A 21,945-nucleotide genomic window follows, 5' to 3' on the forward strand; every position below is an offset into this window, starting at 1 on the left:
CTCCATCTGTAGAAATAGGCAGAATTGAGGCAGAGTTAACCAGTGACGCATGGAATGAAAAGGGTGTTGCAAATACTGGACATTTCTGCTGTACTGCATTATTAGTAATCACCTTCAGTCCCACATTGTTGATGTGTCGAGTGCCAGGTCTCTCTCCATTCAGAGACGTCAGTATCAAGCCTGTCATTCGGTCAGGACTCTATCACATAATTTTGCAAGTCTCCAAGTGCTGGCTCGATAGATGCATCTGTGAACACATACACATTCACTGTTCTATTACCAGTGGCAGTTAGGATAGGTGATTTCTGACAAACAAACATACAGTGCATTCGGAAAGTATTCAGACCCCTTGACCTTTTCCACATTTTGTTATGTTACCGCCTTATTCTAAATATTATTATTTTTTTTATCCAAAAAAAAAATCCTCAATCTACATGACAAAGCAAAAACAGGTTATAATTTTCTGCTAATTAATACAAATACAAAAACTGAAATATCACATTTACATAAGTATTCAGACCCTTTACTCAGTACTTTGTTGAAGCACCTTTGGCAGCGATTACAGCCTCAAGTCTTCTTGGGTATGACACTACAAGCTTGGCACACCTGTTTTTGGGGAGTTTCTCCCATTCTTCTCTGCATATCCTCTCAAGCTCTGTCAGGTTGGATGGGGAGCATTGCTGCACAGCTATTTTCAGGTCTCTCCAGAGATGTTCGATCAGGTTCAAGTCCGGGCTCTGGCTGGGCCACTCAAGGACATTCAGAGACTTGTCCCGAAGCCACTCCTGCGTTGTCTTGGCTGTGTGCTTAGGGTCGTTGTCCTATTGAAAGGTGAACCTTCTCTCCCAGTCTGAGGTCCTGAGCTCTCTGGGGCAGGTTTTCATCAAGGATCTCTCTGTACATTGCTCCATTCATCTTTGCCTCGATCCTGACTAGTCTCCCAGTCTCTGCCGCTGAAAAACATCCCCACAGCATGATGCTGCCACCATGCTTCACCATAGGGATGGTGCCAGGTTTCCTCCAGACGTGACGCTTGGCATTCAGGCCAAAGAGTTCAATGTTGGTTTCATCAGACCAGAGAATCTTGTTTCTCATGGTCTGAAAGTCTTTAGGTGCCCTTTGGCAAACTCCAAGCGGGCTGCCATGTGCCTTTTACTGAGGAGTGGCTTCATTCTGGCCACTCTAAATAAAGGCCTGATTTATGGAGTGCTGCAGAGATGGTTGTCCTTCTGGAAGGTTCTCCCATCTCCACAGAGGAACTCTAGAGCTCTGTCAGAGTGACCATCGGGTTCTTGATCACCTCCCTGACCAAGGCCCTTCTTCCCCCGATTGCTCAGTTTGGCCGGGCGGCCAGCTCTAGGAAGAGTCTTGGTGGTTCCAAACTTCTTCCATTTAAGAATGATGGAGGCCACTGTGTTGTTGGGGACCTTCAATGCTGCAGAAATTTTTTTGGTACCCTTCCCCAGATCTGTGCCTCGAACACAATCCTGTCTCTGGGCTTTACGGACAATTATTTCGACATAGCAAAGGGTCTGAATACTTATGTAAATATGGTATTTCTGTTTTTTAAACCTGTATTCACTTTGTCATTATGGGGTATTGTGTGTAGATTGGTGAGATGTTATTGAATTTAATCCATTTTATAATAAGGCTGTAACGTAACAAAATGTGGAAAAAGAAAAGTGGTCTGAATACTTTCCTTAGGCACTGTACACTATGTTGAAGTTTGAACAGGTCAGACTAAACCTACCTAATTCTGATCTCCCCATCGACGACCATTGGTGAGCAGGCAAGAGGTGTTCTGACTGTAGTTCCAGATTTGATTAGATTCAGGCCGGTGATGCTGTTACGATTTGCTGCTCCTAGTTCACTGAATTAGTCAGACTCAGACATGAGATAATGTCACAGGGTTGGTTATGTTTCCACTTGACACTGCAGAAATATGTATTCAATGTTTATGCATTCCAATTGGTTGATTGAATTTACATATCAATAAGTTGTTATGCCATTAGTCATGCTTGCAGATAGGGGGAGATCGCATACGTAAATTCTTACCAGTCTGATATTGACATGGAAGCGGTAGGTCATGTTCTAAAATATTGTATTCTATATTCATATTTACAATGTGTACGAGTTCACTATGTACATGGCCTGGTGTGTGTGTGTGTGTGTGTGTGTGTGTTTGTGTGTGTGTATGTATGTACAGTACCAGTCAAAAGTTTGGACACACCTACTCATTCAAGGGTTTTTCTTTATTTTTACTATTTCCTACATTGTAGAATAATAGTGAAGACATATGAAATAACAAACTATGAAATAACACATATGGAATCATGTAGTAACCAAAAAAGTGTTAAACAAATCAAAATCTATTTTATATTCAAATAGCCACCCTTTGCCTTGATGACAGCTTTGCACACTCTTGGCATTCTCTCAACCAGCTTCACCTGGAATGCTTTTCCAACAGTCTTGAAGGAGTTCCCACATATGCTGAGCACTTGTTGGCTGCTTTTCCTTCACTCTGCCATCCGACTCATCCCAAACCATCTAAATTGGGTTGAGGTCGGGGGATTGTGGAGGCCAGGTCATCTGATGCAGCACTCCATCACTCTCCTTCTTGGTAAAATAGCTCTTACACAGCCTGGAGGTGTGTTGGGTCATTATCCTGTTGAAAAACAAATGATAGTCCCACTAAGCCCAAACCAGATGGGATAGATAGCGTATCGCTGCAGAATACTGTGGTAGCCATGCTGGTTAAGTGTGCCTTGAATTATAAATAAATCAACGACAGTGTCACCAGCAAAGCACCCCCACTCCATAACACCACCTCCTCCATGCTTTACGGTGGGAACTACACATGCGGAGATCATCCGTTCACCCACACCGCGTCTCACAAAGACACGGCGGTTGGAACCAAAAATCTCAAATTTAGCCTCCAGACCAAAGGACACATTTCCACTGGTCTTATGTCTCTTCTTCTTATTGGTGTCCTTTAGTAGTGGTTTCTTTGCAGCAATTTGACCATGAAGGCCTGATTCACACAGTCCCCTCTGAACAGTTGATGTTGAGATGTGTATGTGCCTTGATCTCTGTGAAGCATTTATTTGGGCTGCAATTTCTGAGGCTGGTAACTCTAATGAACTTATCCTCTGCAGCAGAGGTAACTCGGTCTTCCATTCCTTTGGCGGTCCTCATGAGAGCCCGTTTCATCATAGCGCTTGTTGGTTTTTGCGACTGCACATATAGGGCTTTTCAGTCTGCTGTCCTTTGAACGTGTTGGGGGGCGATGAAACAACGGCGCCCCATTCAATGAAGGGAAGCGAAGTGGGCAGAGGGGCAACTTGCACGTGCAGCTTGGCAATAAGGGGGCATGATTTATTGACATGATTGTATTCCAAACCCAATCTTCATTTACTCGTTGTGACGCACTGAGGTTCCAAATTCAGTTTTCGACAAGACTGACTTTATGAACAAATTTATGCTATTTGCACTTTGTAGTCAATTTTGACACTAGAATAAATGTTTATGACTCATATATTATCGATGCCACATAGGCCGTTTTCAAAGGGATTAGTTACTTTTTAGGGGCAGTTGCTCTTTAAAGATTAAGAATTTAAGAACTGTGCTGGTCTGAAGCCCTATGCTATGTCCAGGCACTGGCTAATTAAGTTTGATCTAAACTGCAATGTTGAAACCAGCAGTAATTGCGCTTACTGAGATTTTAAAGCTCTAACTCATGCTGTATTTATTACCCTCTTCCTTCAAAAAGAGTTGGGCGTGAGAAAATCAGAAGTAGTTAGACGTAGTTATGCCCACTAAAGTGGGCCTAAAACTTGAAACCTCAAACCTGAAAAGTGTCATCTCCACCGACTCCCAGTGCTGAGCAATGAGCCTTGTTTTTTTGTCTGTCTGTCCCAGGCATCTTGAACAATTAGACGGTGCAATCAGCATCCATCAACCCTGGTCAAAGAGCCAGAGAGAGAGCAAGGCTCCCACTGTTACAGGTCAAATGGCCAATTGATGCCATCTCTTGCGAGCGTGGGACATGCAGGGTAAAACAATTATCAGGACCAGCTTGTCCATGGTGTACTGCAGCATTATCGTAGCATAGCCACCATGCAGTACCCAGCTCTGCTCTCCCAGGTAGGGCCGTGCTGACTGGTTGAGAGACAGGGAGCAGAGAGAGAGAGGCCTGGGGAAAGGAGAGGGGGGAGACTGGAGAGGAGGGCGGAAAGAAGGAAGAGGGACTGAGACGAGAGAGGGAACGGTGAGCCTCCTCCTGTGACAGTGTTCCGCTGTGTTGTCGCCTGTGTGGTGGGGGACTTGTTTCCTCCGACGTTTGTCGCCGCTCCGCTCTGTACCCACTGCCCTCTCCCCTCTTCCTTAATGAGTGTGGATGCCCGACTGCCTCGGCTGCCTCAGCACCTGCCGTGGGTGGCGAGGGGTTAATCCTCGGTGGGTCTCTTCCTCTCCCTGACGCCCCTGGGCAGGCTGCGGAGGAGCAGGCAGGAAGAGCTGACAGCAGCAGTAGCAGCGGCGGAGAGGAGAGGGTGACAGGAGGCACAGATACCCTCGGGTTCCCCCCGTAGCACGCTAGAATGAGTTGTTTCAGACGCTGCTGGATGCCTGACAACCGGCCTTCATAAATTACAAAATGAAGATTGATAATCGCTTCTCGGCCCCACCTCCTCCTCCACGTGTGTGTACACACAAAGTACGCCCGCACACCTACAAGTACACACACACACAAAAGGAAGATTTATGTGAAAATAACTGTCATTTGCAGCATGCTTGTTTGTTGTCAGGCTCCAGGTAGCTGCTCTCCTCCCTTCTTCATGTTCTGCCAATTAAAAAAAGAGGTCAACAGGCTGAGAGGAGTGTGAAGAAGAAGTGTGTATTACAGGCTGTAACGCCTGGGCGAGGGCCGGGGTGAAGAGGAAAACCCATACATGTTTTATTTATCTGGAGGAAAAACAACTCCTGAGGAGGCTTCTTTCGCTTGTGCTCAGAGAGAGAGAAGCACTTTGAAGCACCGTGGGGGCCGTGGGCCATGGGGAAGGACCATGGGTGGGGTGGTTATTATGCGACAGAGTGCTGAGGCCTACACAGCACTCCATTTTGAACTCTTTGGCTCCCAAATGAATGGAAGGGAAGCAGTGCTACCTAGACGGCACAATGAAGGTCAAACACAAGTTAGCTGGAACTTTCAAGAGAGGTCACAACTTTGTATGAACAAAACTGGAGAGAAGGACTCTTACACAGAGACAGGGATAATTTCAAAAAACAAACTCAATACAGTCTCCCTTACTCTCCTCTGCTCTCGCTATAAGTGTCTCCATTATGTTGTGATTACATTGCTCCTATCCTGGTTACTGTGTCTGTGAGGAGTTGGTGAGAACTGTATGAAATATCATACTGACTGCCCTGTTATGCCATATGAAAAAGGCAGAGAATCACAAAAGCCAGCAAATGAAATCAGAACCGGCTAAAAGACAGAGATGGCGTATGAATGTAGCCCTTCCAACCCTCCCAAAAGGAATTCAGTGGGGAATAAATAAAGAACATTTAACCTCTCTCGTTTTCCTCGTTGCCTCTGGCTGTGTTAAATTCAGGGCACTTCACGAGAGATTGATGCTCCTCTATCTGATGCATTACGAATGTCTGCAGGGATCCGGCACCACCCGCCCTCCTAAAACCGCCCAGCATCAGCATAACGGGCTGCCGAAGCAGCGGCGGCCAGCAACACACTCCACTCGGGGAAGTTTTTCGACTCAGAACATCCTTTTTATTTTTTGAGAGCGATAACCTTGGCTTGTAAGTTGCTTACTCAACAGACCTTATTACGGGGTTGGGGGGGGGCTGTTACTGTCGCTTCTACTGAAAGGTCAGCAGCGCTGTTAGCTGCCACTCCCCATTTCATTATGATCACGCCATTATCATAAGCTGATTCACAAATTGGCATTGGGGCAGAGGGTGGGGGGTAACAGCGGGGATGACCGTAGGGTAGGAGGGGGGTGATGGGGTGCAGACAACAAACCTCCTCGCTCAGAGCAGAACGAGACTCGTCCGTCTCCCCTCCCCTCCTCGTCATGGGCTGCACTGGTAAATTGGCAGCAATCCAAAGAGAGACAGAGCGAGGGAGAGAGAGCGACCCCTTACATGCAGACACACTAGGATGTCTCCAGGGCCTGTCAGAGAGGAGAGGAGGGGTGGGGCACAGCGCCAACGAACAGGGAGAGAGAGAGTAAAGTCAAATAAAGCTGACTGATACTTTCTCCTTCAGACGGTCTAAAATGCCAGACATGATGTAAATCATGGTCCCATGACCGTCCATCCTGGCTCGTTGTCAGTTTCTTGCAGGCCGTCTCCTGTCTTCGCTGGGTGATTTGGACAATTGTCTGAAAGTGAGAGAGAATCCAAGATTGATATTTATTCAAAAGCGTCCCCGCTTCAATAGCCTGATGGCCAACATATTTCAGCACCGGAACCCATCACCATCAAAAGGGACACTTTCAAGCATTAGTTTCCCTGTACTGAACAATAAATAATTGAATATGCTATAGGGGTGATATGAGCGGAAGAAAGGTGTATAAGAGATATGTCCCCATTTATCTTAACACCTATCTAAAGCGTCACCTTGGACATTTTAGAGATGGGCCTGGGTTCAAGAAACTAATGGTTCAACATGTCTTTATATTCTTTTTCACCATTCAAGTATTAGTACTGTGCACATTTGATTTTCACACAATCCTTTTTAATGTGCCATAAAGGGCACTCATTCAGACCATATGCGGTGTGCGTGTGTGTGTGTGTGTGTGACAGTTATGACGGGGTAACAAATGTGCAGGAAGCGTTCTGGCGCAAAATCAGTGCAGCTGAAACAGCATCCAGGTGCTACAGTACACATTGGCTGCGCTGAATGAGCTTACCCCCATAACAAGAGCTGGCCTGAGACCACGCAACGAGAGATGCAATGTAAATGCAAGCTAAATTACGACTATTATTAACACTATTAAACTAGCACGGTCTCGAGCAGAACCGAGGACTGGAGAGCGATGGATGGAGGGAACAAAAAAAGGAGGGGGATACTGTACCCAAACAGAGTGAAAGAAAGAAAACAGCTAAAAGATCAATTTCATTTGGCTCTGGTCCCAGTGTATAGTGTAAATCAGCCATAGATGGTGTATAGTATATGTCCCTGCTCTGACCTGCCCGAGTATATTGACTTAACCCAGTTGTCAAGGCTATGCGGCACTATGTATATTTCCACAGGTGAGCAGTTAAAATGTTCCTAAAGCTAGGAGCCTGTCTGAGATGAATTACCTCCGGCCCTGTCGCCTCTCCAAAACATCCCCCTCAAACTTAAATCAGGCGCCTGTCAGAAACAGAGAGCGCTAACTCCCAGAAGACGCTCAACATCGGAAATAACGGCAAGTTTAAATAATTTTCAAAAACAGCAGGCCAATACATTTCCGCAAGCTGAGGTTAATTTAGTAAGGGGAAACCACGGTGCAATTACCCTGTCCGATTCCTCTCTCCTCCGTTCCTCCTCTGCCTCCGTGCCCCGAGGGCGCCGGTCTCTGAAATGTCACACAGAGGAATTATTTTTCACCTGAAGAATGCAGCTCTGAAAAACAGGCTTATCTGGACAGGCCTCAGCTAATAACACACAGCAGCACCCGTCACTGAATATTAGTTCATTAGCTAACTCTTAGTCATTTTTTTTCTTTCTTAATTCCGATCAAAATAGGAAAAGCCAAATTATTACTTTAGTTCTTTAGACAAAGTTGGCACTGAAAGAGATACAAGAGAGAGAGAGAGAGAGAGAGAGAGAGAGAGAGAGAGAGAGCTGTTCAGTGATTATATTAGACTGGCAGTTTGGTCTGACGTCAGTCAATTAGCTTGACTAAATGAAGTCTAAAAGTAATAACGCTCGTTCAGTTCAGTAATTAGTGAGGCTCATGTTTATCCAGGGCTCCAAAATTACTCCCACCCCATTACACGTATTTTGGTGTCCTTAATATGACATGATGTGAGATGCATAACAGTCACACACAGGCTCTAGTTAGTGACACACTGACTGCTCTCCTGTCACTCTACCCCCACCCCAGCCCGCCCACCGACCTAAGCTCACCTCCCATCATGCAGTTCTGTTTTGCGAGTGCCTGGATGGAGGGAGCTGCTATCTACAGTGACGCTCTACCATGTCTCTAATTACGACGATATCTTAATCTAGTCAAATCAGCCAGATCCCAATCAGATTCCCCCAGGCCCTGACGGGCTCCCACCGCCCAGGAAGAGAAGACTCTGAGCTGAGCTTCGATCCCATTTCCTTTTTTAATCAAAGTCTGACTCAAGCTGTTCCTGTATGAAGGGAGAAACGATCATGCTGTGTCTTTTTGGAAACCAATGACCAAAACTATGTTGCCCAAACACACATGCCGGCATCCACCAACAATTGGGTTCTGGTCTGCGTTGATGTGTGTGGGAAGTTGCTAATTCAAACGCGGCACAGTGTGGGCCTCTGGGAAGGTTTTGCAGTTTTACCCCCATTAGACAGTGGTCTATAGTTGTAGTATTTCGTTTTGGTTTAGAGCAAGTTTCTAACTCATTAGCTAGTAGAATTGCAGTGCAGCGCTATAGGAGGTCACACAGAGTTCCCCACACAGCACAACAAATAATGAAAATAAGAGGTTTACAGTAATTTCATAACCCTCTCCGCTGTACCAAGAGGCCAGCATTTCATCACTACACTAAATCAGTACAGTATGCTAATCTTAGCTGAAATAAACATGTTTCCTCCGCATTCCATTCATTTCAATGTTGCTGTTTTATAAAAACCTAATCGAGAGCCAAGCTCATTTGCACATCAGAGGTCTGAGTTAGCAATCTCTCCAGGCCTCTTGCTTATTCCCCATCACTTCCCTGCCGATCCCAGCTAAATACTAACAAACCCAAACGGCAGGAGTCCAAAGACCTCGCATTAGAATTTATAAACAGTTTAAAGAGATAAGCAACACATTTACCATAAACACCATACATTTTTTAAATATTCATAACAACTCCCCTCTGATGTGGTAAATGGTAGCTGTAAATGTTAAATGCTGTTTTGAATATCTTGTTAGCTAATTGATTGTGACTCATTCGTTAAGGGAGATGCACACAAGCGAGATGCGGACGGTTTCTGCAGTTTTTTTTTTCCTTGCTAGAGAAAACTGCGTGCAGCAGGGTTTTCATCAACTAGTCAAATAAACTATTTGATCAGCCCTCTGAGAACTCAAAGCTGCTAACATAAGATATTGCAGAATGTGACATTTTGTATAGTTTGTTTTCTCTGGATGGAAATTCATATTGGAGACAAATACCTCACACTACAGTAAGTCTTGATCAACTTGGCAAGCAGAGGGGTATACTAAAGCAAATTCAATGAGTTAGCCAGCTAACTTTGATAAACAACCAGAACTAACTATTGACTTTACGCTTCATTAAGAAAGCTTAGATCTGTGTTTTAATTGCTGAGTCAATTAGACCAGAATATTTATTGAAGTTATTTTAGAATATTTAGGCAAGTTAGCTGGCTTAGCGAGTCCCTATTCGTGTTCGCTGATGTGAAGTCTGTTTGCTGAAAAAAACATGCGTTACTTAGAAATTAAAGCCTAGCATCGACTGGACACAAAGGAGAGTAAAATCAAAACATGATGAATATGTACCAAATCAATTACTAGCTGCTAACATAACCCACTGGCCTAATGAGGTATGCACAGTTCAAAGGACATAATGTATGAGCGGGACCCAGGGAACAAGGGTGAGACTCTCGCTCTCTCGCAGTGTTAACGTATACGAAGCAGGCCCTCTCATTCTTTCTCCCTCCCTCCCTCTCCCTCCCTCTCATTGATTTGGTTCTGAGAGCGTGGAGAGCACAGCATCCTGAAGGGGCCTTATGAAGTGCACATTGTAGTGAGTCTCCTGTAACAAATCACCTCCATAGCGCTCAAACAGAGAACCCATGATCAAACCGCCACATCTCCACACACACAGGCAGAGCCATGCAAAGGAGTGGGAGGTGAAATAACGAGGGGGAAGAGAGGGAGATGAGAAGGAATAATGGAGTGAGTGGGCATACACTCTGGCTCTGGCATGGTGGGGGGAACACAAATCATCTGCTGTAAAATAAAAATCCATATGAAGAAAACAAGGCAAATACTGACACAAAGGTATGGATGTAAGCTAGCAACACATCTGATTCCAGGTCTGTGTTGGTGTGTGTGTGTGTGTGTGTGTGTGTGTGTGTGTGTGTTTTGTGCTGTGCGTGTAAAAAGCCCAAGCTCCATCACATCTCAATGCCTCCACAAGGGAAACACTGCACACACATTACATTGCACAGGTGTTGTAATAAATAAAAAACTGCCCTAAAATGTAAAGACTCCCCTCAATGTCCTCCACCTCTCTCCCTCCCATGTGTGTGTTCATTAATAGATTACAACAGCTGTGGCTACAATGCATTGAGAGGAGAGGGTGCTGTTGTAGCAAAAATCACACACTGGCTCTAAATGCCGACACACACACACACACACACATAACCCATACACAGACACACACATGGGGGGTATCACTAAGCATCTGCATGGAAGGAGCATGTCCTAGAGATGAGGGATGACAGCAGCTGTACAGTAGCAGGCCCAGTGAGCCAAGCCTGTGTGGGCATGCTGCTCTTCAGAGGCCTGGGGTAGGGAGGAAATCCACAGACCTGACAGACCTGACAGACAGACAGACAGACAGAGCGAGAGAGCGAGATAGAGAGAACCTTAGGGATAACCAGAAAGAGAGAGGGAGCTACAGAGGGAGAGAAGAAAAGGAAGAGGATGCAGAACAGTGGTGCAGAGGACATCCAAAGAGAGAGATGGAGAAAGAGAGAGAAAGAGAATGAGAGAGAAAGAGACAGAAAAAGAAAGTGGCAAGAGGGGGCCTACTACTGTATATCTGTAGAGACAGAGCCTCTCAGAGCCTCCCAGACTCCCTCAGCCTGGATGCAGTCTCCCTGTCTCTCTTCGGTCACCTGAACTGCCACATTATGATAATGCAATAAACGCAGCAGAAAAGCAAATCCCAATACTTGTAATTTCCTCTCCCGCAAGGACTTCATGTAAATGCTTGTGTCCGTCGCCATAGGGGGGAGAGAACAGGCGGCGCTGCCACACTGAGATAATAGCAAACGTGTTCGCAGGGGATGCTATTTTTACGATCACGCTACCGAAATCCGATCCTTCAGCACATTTCTTCAGGAGTAGACACAGGTTATCTTTTTTTTTTTTTTCATGTACCCATTTCAATTAATATTCAGTGGAGAGTGAAAGTACAGAAATCAATTTATCATGCTCCGGAATCAAAGTTGTGCTGTTTCTTTGATAATGGTATAACAGACGTTTACATACTGTGGAGATCAATGTGATCCTTGTCCCAGACTGTCTTGTCTGTTTTCCCTGCTTCCCATCATCTCACAGCACAGAATATACACTCTCTCATTCCATGTCAGTCCTTTGACATCCAGTGTGTGTGTGTGTGTGTGTTTGTCCGTGATGTGAGTGCACTACACTTGTTATTCCCCAGGTTGTGATGTGACTCCAGACTTGTGCCTCTGTGTTTACAGCTCTGTGGGCTGGTTTCCTCCTCAGGATGAACACTGACAATGATGATGAATAAGTGAAGTGTCTCTCTCTCTCTCTCCCCCACTCTCTCTCTCTGTGGCCCGATGCTTCCTTTTCTTTATCCCGACTGTTCCCCAGTCTCTCCTCTGGCAGGAGGACATACAGGCTTCCTGGAATGGGAATGCTCTCGGAGGGGTCTAGGGACAAACACATGGATAGAGGGGAAAACACCTCTTTATCCCAGACTTCAGTGGGAATATGCAGGGTGGGGAGGCAAGGAGGCTAGGGAGGAGTGTGTGTGTGTGTGTGTGTGTGTGTGTGTCTGAGGGGAAATGACACACTCCGAGAGAAAAGGGAATGCATTAAACAGAGTTCTCTCCTGTGGCAACACACACACACACACACACACAGCCTTTCTCTCCTCTCACAAAGGACACCTTTATTAACCCTTACCCTACTAATTAAAGAGCTCCAACACTACAGCAAATATTGTAATGTACAAATAGTGTACACTAACTAAATGGCATTTATTTATCTCTCGACTAGAGACATCTCCTCTGTAAATACCTAGTTAAAGTGGGTTATAGGCCCAGCAAAGACATCGTTATATACCAGTCATTTAGGGTTAATGCCCAGCCTGACAAAAAGCACATTAGTAATTTCTTCCCCTGCTGATATGTGTTTCGGGTAAAGGCCATAAACTAGCTCCTTTCAACATGTTTTGGCGCTGGGAAAGATCCTTGTTTGTCTTGCTTACTGGGGCTGTTGTGGAATGCAAACAGGAGGACGTGGTTCGGTTTTAATTCAGTCTCGTATTATGCAACATCAAGTGCCTCCTCCCCTCAATTAAAACTGACGATCACATTAGGCCTTAAATCTTTAACACAGCCGGCTGAAAGGAACCATGACTGGCTAATAGTGTGTAATGCCTTTTGTCTGTGTGGGGGGAAATCCGTATCGTCAGTAAAAACAATGCATCAATTAAGCAATTAGCCAGAGCGCCGCAAACGAACAGAACAAACTGGGCAGCTATCCAAGCCCTCCCTCCTCCATCCCCAATAAGACAGGCAGGCACCATGCCAAGGGGCTTGTAGCTTTCATTATGAAACATCACAGAGCAGAGGGTTGCCTTTCATTCTGCCAGAGTGGAGGCATTTGTCTGCCAGCCAGAGGAGAGTAGGCGAGTGGAGGAGAGGATATGTTTTGTTCCAGCAGATGTTGATGCTGTTAGCGGGGTGGAGGGGTAGAGAAGGCTACATGGCTCGGTCAAGGCCTGGTGCTTGGTTGGTGGGAAACTATGGGTGGGTGTGGGGGCGGGGGGGGGAGGGGGGTACACAACAAAGCAATGTGCCATGGCCCTCTTCACTCGAACACAGATTAATTAAGCCATCAAAGCAGGCCTGCAGTGGCAGCTGGAGCTTAATTGTGGTAATTGGGGTTAATAACGTGCTATTACACACTGATCACAAGTATTGTTTCATGGAGGCGGGTAAATTGAGCTGGGTTAAATATGGGCGGGGGTGGAGGGGTAGGGGGTAAGAGGGTTGGGGTAATGCCAAGTTTGTTTCAGTTTCTTTTCCCACATAATGTTTGTTGTCCTTGATACCCACGGCTGGAGAGTGAGCGAGAGGCTGGTAAAACATGGCGGTTGCTGCCCAATTATCAATACATGAATCTATGATTGGATTGATCAAGCATTCAATAAATCAATACATTTAATCAATCAAATGTAACACCTGATCATAAGCATTGTCGATACATCACTGTCGTTAGCACAGGACAGAACTATTAAGGTCACTCAGTCCTTCCAACCATACATACAGTCTACATCCCTCCTGGCCTAACAGAACAGTACAATGGCACCATTTCAATAGGAAGTCATCAGTCCTTCAAAGCAGTGATAGTTTAGACGTGTCCTGGGTCCAACCTCAGTAACATCTTCTTAAAACGGAGAACGACGGTGAAAGATGGTGAAACAGGAAATCAATGTGACGAGGCTAGCTCTCTGATTAATGAATAGATTTCACGTCTGGCTAGCCTCAGTGACGAGCCTCTAATGTCTTTATATCAGCCGTGGCTATATCACTCTCTCTCTCTTTCTCTCTCTCTCTCTCTCTCTTTCTCTCTCTCTCTCTCACACACACACACAGGATGTCAGAGGCTATATCTGACAGACTGGAAATAGAGGAGCAACATCACAAGACTGAAAATGGACAGAAAAAAACTGTCCGTAGCAGTTATTAGTTGTAACGTTGTACAGAAATACTGATATGCTAAGTATGAAGCCCATTCTCTGATACAGGCTGTGACAGTTTTCTCTTCCACTCCAATTCCATAGCAATTACACAGCTCTTATAGAACCACTATTAGCCTGTCTTTAGCCCATACATTTGTCCTGCTCACTCCAACTGGCTACTGGCTGCAGAGAGCACTTCTCCTGTTTAAAGTGCAGAATTATCCTTTGCACTAGATTAAAATGATGTGGTTGCTGTTACGGCTTTCGCTTTTGTTTTACCCTTTTAAACACTAACTTAAACCAGGGGTCGCTTGATGTACAGTGTATTAAATTAGTGGTTTAAGTATGATAGAAAGCATAGAACACAGGCACTTACAGGATGTGAAAGAATCCCTCTAACTCTCAGCCAGACAAGTGTATACGCTTGCCTCTGATGAATAAGACCTATCTGACTTCAACACATTTACAAGTCCTGTCTACATCCGTTTGGACTTGAATGTGAACACGATGTGAATGAACAGAGTGCTTGAACAGTCGGTGCTAACCTGGCAAAGCTCTGCAGTGTGTGTGCAGTATTTGTGTGTGTGTGTGTGTATATATATATACTGTATATCTCTCTGTGTGTGAGTTAGCTTCAGCCCTGCAGGCTCTCCCCAGCTCTGAGTGGTATAGTTTTGGCAGACAGACAGACAGACAGACAGACAGTGAGGGAGAACAGAGCTAGGTGGGGCAGGGATCAGCAGTGACTCCAGGCATTCAGCCACATCTGACTTTGATTAATTGGCAAGCCGCTCCTCTGTCTCTCCACCCAACACCCTGACAGAAAGGTAGAGCCCAGACGCACTAGGATGCACTGTGAGCCTTCAGCAGGAAAAGACACACTGCACACACACACTCATATAAACACACACACACACACAGTCCTTTTCTCACTCACTACATCAATGCAGAATCGTCCAAGCTGGTGAGAGTTGTTGAATCTCTGCTTAAATGATTTAAAACAGGAGTGTGTCTCCCTCCCTCACTCTCGAAATGCACAGATCATCCCCCATGGTTCTCCTTAAATTAGTCAAAAGGGCAGTTTCTGGTTAAAGGAGTTTTTTTTATGCAAATTTTTTGCCACCCTGGCTCCTGATGTCTTATCAGTTACAATGCTCACCTATGCACTTTTTCCTTTGACTTACTGTACAGTATATCCTCCTTACGTCTGCAGAATGCACTCCAGGACATCTATTCTGTCTGTCTGCTCAGTGTGTGCGTACATATATTTTGTCTGTCTGCTGAGTGTAGCCCTCTACAGCACTACATCTCTCTGAATATCAGTACAAACCTGACAAACGGAGCTGCTCAAATGATTTCTCTGTCTTTAAAAACTTCAACAGGCAAGCGTTTTAAAATCATTAGCTACAACATACCTTCTTTGTTTTCTAATAAAAGTGTTTATGATAAAGAGGATCTCTTTAACGGTCTCCAAGAGAGAAAAGAGTGTCCCACTGTTTCATCTACAAACGTATCTGCTTATATTTCCATTGGGACAGAGTTGTTGAATTGCATAGCGCATCATAGTTCATGTTTCTCCCTTCCATGGGCAGAGACAGTAGTGTGATAGACCTTTGGAAGCCTTTGGAGAGAAACATTTATTGGTCCTGAACGCTGTAATATGGATTTAGCACAGATGCTCTTATTAATCCCACTACATGAGTGCACTACATAGGCAATAGGGTGCCATAGTGCACTATAAAAGGAATAGGGTGCCATTTTGGAAAAGCCAAGGACTAAACAGCAACACGGCAGCGCTAATTCTCCATACCTGGCTTGCTATGTGGTACAGTAATTGCACTTGTAGCCATCAGAGCCAATACCATGATTACATTTATGATCTCAAGTATGTTGCATTGTTGTTGCCTGATGGAAGGTTCTTAAGGCTATTTACTGTACCTGGCTGTTGGAGCAGGAGGCGTAATTATGTTGCATGTACTGAACAACAGCTGACAGCATTTCATTTTTAAATGTAACGGGAGAGAGAGAGAGAGAGGGGGGAGGGGGGTGAAACAGCATTACAGTAAATAGATGTCATTTCACATGTCTCCAGAATTGCCTGACTTTTGTGTGTGAATGGACCCCCCCCCCCAATCTCTCCTACAGAAGGCTAATAAAGACAATAAAGTATGGTTGAAGTAGCCTGAACATGGAGCTCCAAGCTCACATCATCAGTTCCAGCAACACAACACAGTGGCCTCCCATCTCCTCTTCTCTCTCTCTCTCCCCTCAACGCCGGTGGGAGTCAGATGATGTCTAATAGACCCTACAGGGACCCAGCACCACTTACCACTTCTGAAGCACCCACCAAGCAGCCAGGTCCCGTCTGCTGTCACAATGGAGCGGAGGGCCATGCTACTGTTTGATACTCTCTCTCTCTCTTTCTTTCCAACAGCTTCATTGAGAGGAATGGAAAAGGGAACACTCGATGCTACTACCTTCTAAAGCAGCTTCTGGCCCTCTTTGATCCGTGGCAGTGTTGAACATGCTCCCTTCTTTTGTAAGCCGCTCAGAGACAACTGATGTACAGATAACAGCCTGGGTGCTACTGGGTGTATTTCCTTATGCACTGGTGTAAAAGAAAAACCTTATTGGCTGTAATGGTGTTTCATGATCCGATTCCCCACAATGGGAGCCAGCTATTGCCTCTTGTGGTTTGTAATCCACAGGCTAATATCAATACCACTAACTCATGTACTGTCTAAGGGGGTAAAATGCGCATACGTTTTACGTTTTACTTTTCGAATAGAAAGAATCGGTTTCAGAACAATAGATAGTGAATCTCTTACTGTGACCTACTCCAGATAGATTGGCCATGTATAACAGAAACTGACCTTTAAAAATACAATATGCTAATAAATAGCTGTGGCGAGAGCCAGGCACTCCATACAAATGGACCAGCGGGAAACGCCTGGCGTTTTAATCAGGTGGAGTTATTTTTTAAAAAGGGCCCTCGGCCACATAATTGATCCCTAAAGGTAAGTCCCACACAGGAACCTGGGGACACCGCTCTCTATTACTATAAAGAACTACACTACCCTTTGTTTTGGGCTCTGGGAGGAAGGGGATTTAAATATACAGTATATTCTAGTCATATAAAGGCCACAAATGGTAAGCATTTTAATGATATAACTGTTTTGATGTCCTATTCCTACTGAATATGTAATAGGAACGGTGTGTGTTTTGCCCCCCTCCAGTGACAAAGCATAGGCAAACAGTGGGGTTCAGTTGAAAAGGGTACGATAATAAAGTCAACGAATCAGTGTTATTAATGATATACTGGAATAAATACTGCGACTTAACTTTAAAGTCAAAAAGTGCCCTCCTCGGCTAAAAAGTGCTGCTTATGCTGCAGCCATTTGCCTGAGGTAAGTGGCTCCAGTTCCTTCCCTGTTTGACTCCCATCAGCATTACTGTCTGTCACCACACACACACACACACACACACAAACACACAAATACACAAACACACACATTACCAGAACAACACACACACAGCTTCAGACCTCCTCAGCATCTTGACTGGATCTTCTCTACGCCAGTTTGTTGGTTCAGAGTCAAAATAGTATTTTCAATTTCTTGGAACTCAATGTGATGAGGGGAGTATTCCTAAAACAATTAGTCTACCTCTCTGCTTTCAAGTGTCGCCATTGATCTGGTGATAAACAAGAGATTTATGAGTATATCGACCCTATTGGGGTTTCTGTGGCCTACAAGAGTACAAGTGCCGGAGTACAATCAGTGAGACTTCTCTCTCTGCAACCACAATGTAAACACATGGGCTTTGGCAGGAGAAAACACACTCTCAGGGCGGCTACCTGCGGTTAGCTGTGATTATAGGTCACAGATACTGTCAGAGCCACTTTACCACAAGAAACATCCTAAGACTTCCACGTTTCAGATACAACCAACTCTACTGGGACTATTTCTGGCATTGGTGCTTGTTTTCTCTATGCTCTGGTGGTAAAAGGAGCAGTAAAAGGAGCTCTAGCTAAATGTGCAGTTTCATGTAACCGAGAGTTATCCCTGGAAAATGAATCCAGTAATTACATTACCGAGTTAGGTGGTGCTATAGAGATTATCTTAGACCAGCTGGGTAAACATATGACACACAGCACAAACATGTGCTTAATGTGAAATATTACACTGATTAAATCATGACCCACCGATTCATTCCCCGCAAATACAGCATAAACATTGAAAAAAATTAAGAAATCAAAAACATTTGCCAAGGTACGGCTATGGCAACGGAGTAGAAACTCTGTTCCAAATAAGCAAGTGAGGTTTTTGGAAAAAATGTAAGAAGATATACATTTTAGGCTGACTTCTACATGACGGTACAGGGAAGGGAGAACTCTGGGGCTGAAAATTCATGCAAAGTGTTTAAGGCTGGGGCATGAAATGGCATAGTAAACTGTAGATTCCGGACTCACAATACAATGTTTCTTTAATCTTCAAGAAAAGGAGTGACAACATATCGTAGTTAAAACATTGCACATTTAATTGTCAGATTCAAAATCCAAGGACAGTTCCTTTGTTTCCACTACGTATCCAGTATGCACCGTGCCTCCAAAATATCCCATAAAATCCTATCGCGCCACTTAATTGTTCAATATGAAGCCAAAGCATCTGAGGTTATTCCAATCTCTTTCTCCGACGAATATGTGCAATTGTCCTCTTTCCCCATTCTAATGTAATGCCATCTGCGCCGCGACGCGATTGGCTCGGTGTTGCCATTGCTGCCAACCTGGGTCAGCGCCACCATCAAGCGCTGTAATTGAGTAGTTAGTGGCAATTTTCTCCCTTAATTTCCATCTGCGAAAATCCGGTGCCTGGCATGGAAAATAGCACATTACACCAAGCAGCAATTGTGGTGAAGTGTAATAACATCGTTTCCACAGTTTGAAAACTTCCCCCGAACAAATTAGGATCATTGCTATACATGTCATATCAACCCAACCCCCACCCCCCCACCAAACACATGAACTGGGGTGCTACAGAGGGAGACAGCGGAGACGTACCCATAAAGAATGGGAGATGTCCATTAACATACAGATAATTACCTTCCTCCAACACGCCAGCCCTCCCTTCAACACTATAATCCCGTGACAAAGCCTTTGATGCGGCGTATCACAAACACCATGTTGACACCAAGGACAGGCTTAAAGACGGCGGCCATTTTCTTTCTGCATATTTATCATGACACTCGTATCAAAGAGAAGTTTGATTCATGAGCGTGTAATAAATAACCAATGCCGTTCCGTGTGTGTTTTCTGACAGAAAAGGCCAGGGTGGAGTTGTAAACTAATGGTCCAATAGGTTTGAGCAGGTGTGCACGTTGCGACTTGATACGTTTCTCTGGCAGATTTATGCAGATCATAAAGCGACATCGGGGACAAAGAAGAGTGGAAATATGAGTCTGACTTCTAATGGTTAGGTTATCACACAGAGGGTTTTATTCACTGTGACGCATGCACGCACACACACGCACACACACGCACAAGCACACACACAAACAGGAATGCATTAACACGCAGGCACGCACGTACATATGCATATTCACACACACACACACACACACAAAGGTCACATATTAAAGTTTGGCCATGTGGAAAATTAACACTTTATTCCAAGCCTAATGATCTTCCTAAGGAATGTACAACATGAATGTTTTCCCCCAAAATTTATTTAGAATAATACATTAAGCACCGTCGACATGATTTCCCTGTAACATAAATTTGATTCTATAACGTTTCATAAAGGAAAGAATCCTCTCTTCCTTGCTCGTTTAATTTGTTTTGTTTTTAAATTTAATTACTCTGATACACTACATCAAAAGAGAAATAATAATAGCTGTAATTTAATCGATTCACACAAGTCTTTTTCATAAACTCCTGCCTCTCTGCTTAACGCAATAGGCAGCCCTGGCCTTTCATTCATTATTTATAATGCTCTGATGATGTGGTAATGACAATGCCATTGTTTTTTTTACACTTAGAGAGCCTGTGAATCAGAGAGGCTTTTTACAGGCACACCGGGCTGGCGGATTATCAAGGGCAAACAAAAGATAATTAACAACAGGCAGGATCTGGGACAGCCCAACCTGCTCTGTGCTCTGGCAGGAGGCCCCCTAGTCTCAGGGTTCACTTAACGCATGCAGGTCCTTTCAGCACACAGACGCTGCCGCAGCCTTTGCAACGACTCAAACAGCATAATTAGTGAGATCTCCTGTTAGGAAAGGGAATGCAATTTATTTTCCCTTCTCTCCTCCTCCTCCCTCCCTCCACCTTCTCCTCTCTTTTCTTTTTGAATAGATATTAATACTTTGAATTTTGCCGTGAGAGGGCCTCAGGTCGGCATTGTTTAAAGCCAGGTTGTAAATGAGGATAAAAGAAAGATGGATGATAATGTGGTGAATTGATAATAAGATACTGAATTGCTATACGTTATGCTGTGGACTTACTCTTGGATTCTGGTCAATGAGAGTACCCAAATATCATCCTTACATTTAATTAAATGGATAACGTGGACGAGAAAACAACATTACTTATACATGGTTTCCAAGAGTCTGAGCTCTTGAGGCAGGAAGAAAGATACCCAAGTACCCCATCCCTGTCTCCCTGTCCTCTGGTGAGCTCAATGTCAGAGGAGACCAATCTCAACCCACGTCACACCACCTAAAACTGCCTGTCTAACAGTACAACTCACTCATAAAGCACTGCACCGATAATTGTGTGAATGTCTACAGTGTGTGTATGTGTGTGCGTGCATGCGTGTCTGATCGTATGTGTGTATTCGTCACGGAGTATAGTATGTGCATGTATAAGTGAATCTAGCAATCTGAAGCAAACCCCTTAAAAGTATTTTCAAAAACACACGCGTGTCTGTACGGGAGGCGACCTCAAGGAAAAAGCAAACAATGCTGGAACTGTGCTTTTAAAGACAATGCTTTGAGTATAGACACCATGGTAACGAAATGGGCACCGAAGGACCTGTAACCGTCTTCCTTCACTGGCTCAGCCAGCACCAAAGAGAGAGAGAGAACCTTCAGTTTTCAGTCTGACTACTTAGAGTGAAGGCAAGGCATGGATTTTTATTAAGGAGTAGGGACAGCATTCATTTTTAAAACCTCCTCAATAAAATATCATACAGTCATTCCATATTCCTCAGTATTATAATGATATGAATATTTAAATGTAAATGCATTCCGAGCACGGGTTTCTTCTTCAGTAAGGCATCAGATCTCATTTTCTACTTAAGCTCTTCAGTCATGTTTATGCATATCCACATGCATGATACATATTTCTTTTTAAAGCCTCCTAATGCAACCCTGATAATTTTGCTTGACTTTAATGGGCTGTGACTTCATTGGTGAGCTTCTCTCTTTAAGACAAAAATAAGGAAAATATGATCAAATATCTCTTTCATGTGAAATGCAGGGAATGTTTCTTGAAACTTCTCCCTCTCTTCTGTTGCTTAGACGGAGTAAATACATAAAAAACAGAAAACCCACATTATATTTCTAGTTATGAGGCATTGTGTAATTGGGATAATGTGATTGATACAGTATCTTTCAAAATGAAAATTATAATGCAACGAAATACAAAGACGATGGTAGTAAAATTTTAATTGAATGGATAACATACAAATGAATGAAAAATCACACCTTGAAAACAGATTTTGTACATTATATTCTAACTTGAAAATTACAAGACAAAGTCATTGAGAATATTGTGCATCTCATTATCAGTGTTCTATATGCCAGGGCCCTTGTATGGTTCTGATGGACCCAAGCAACTTCCACCTCTCTGAAAACCAAAGGTATTTTCTAAAGTTCATGACAAGATGTTGTCATTTCACTTACAGATTTATGAAAACTGAGCAGATATGGTTGAGTATTCTGACATATTGCTCAATTTGACTGGGGATATGATTAAAGAAGGAAACAAACAGTCAATAGAATCAAATCCATTTCTTAATCTATGGAACTGATTTGCCACAATGAGGTGAACGCTGCCAATACGGT

The 21,945-nt window shown here is 44.1% G+C and overlaps 1 protein-coding gene across 1 annotated transcript in view; it reads right to left on the reverse strand.

Annotated features, from left to right (window-relative positions):
* Positions 1-5,323: 5,323 nt before the first annotated feature.
* The window catches only part of LOC121543690 (myoD family inhibitor domain-containing protein), a 145,260-nt gene continuing 128,638 nt past the window's right edge, over positions 5,324-21,945 (reverse strand). Inside the window, exons 5-6 of the mRNA XM_041853798.2 lie at positions 7,520-7,580; positions 5,324-6,398 (exon numbers count right to left, since the gene is read on the reverse strand). Of these exons, the coding sequence (XP_041709732.1) occupies positions 6,347-6,398; positions 7,520-7,580 (113 nt within the window). The 3' untranslated portion in view covers positions 5,324-6,346. The remainder of the gene's footprint in view (positions 6,399-7,519; positions 7,581-21,945) is intronic.

The sequence above is a fragment of the Coregonus clupeaformis genome, unplaced genomic scaffold (genome assembly GCF_020615455.1).
Source record: "Coregonus clupeaformis isolate EN_2021a unplaced genomic scaffold, ASM2061545v1 scaf0234, whole genome shotgun sequence".
Classification (NCBI taxonomy): Eukaryota; Metazoa; Chordata; class Actinopteri; order Salmoniformes; family Salmonidae; genus Coregonus; species Coregonus clupeaformis.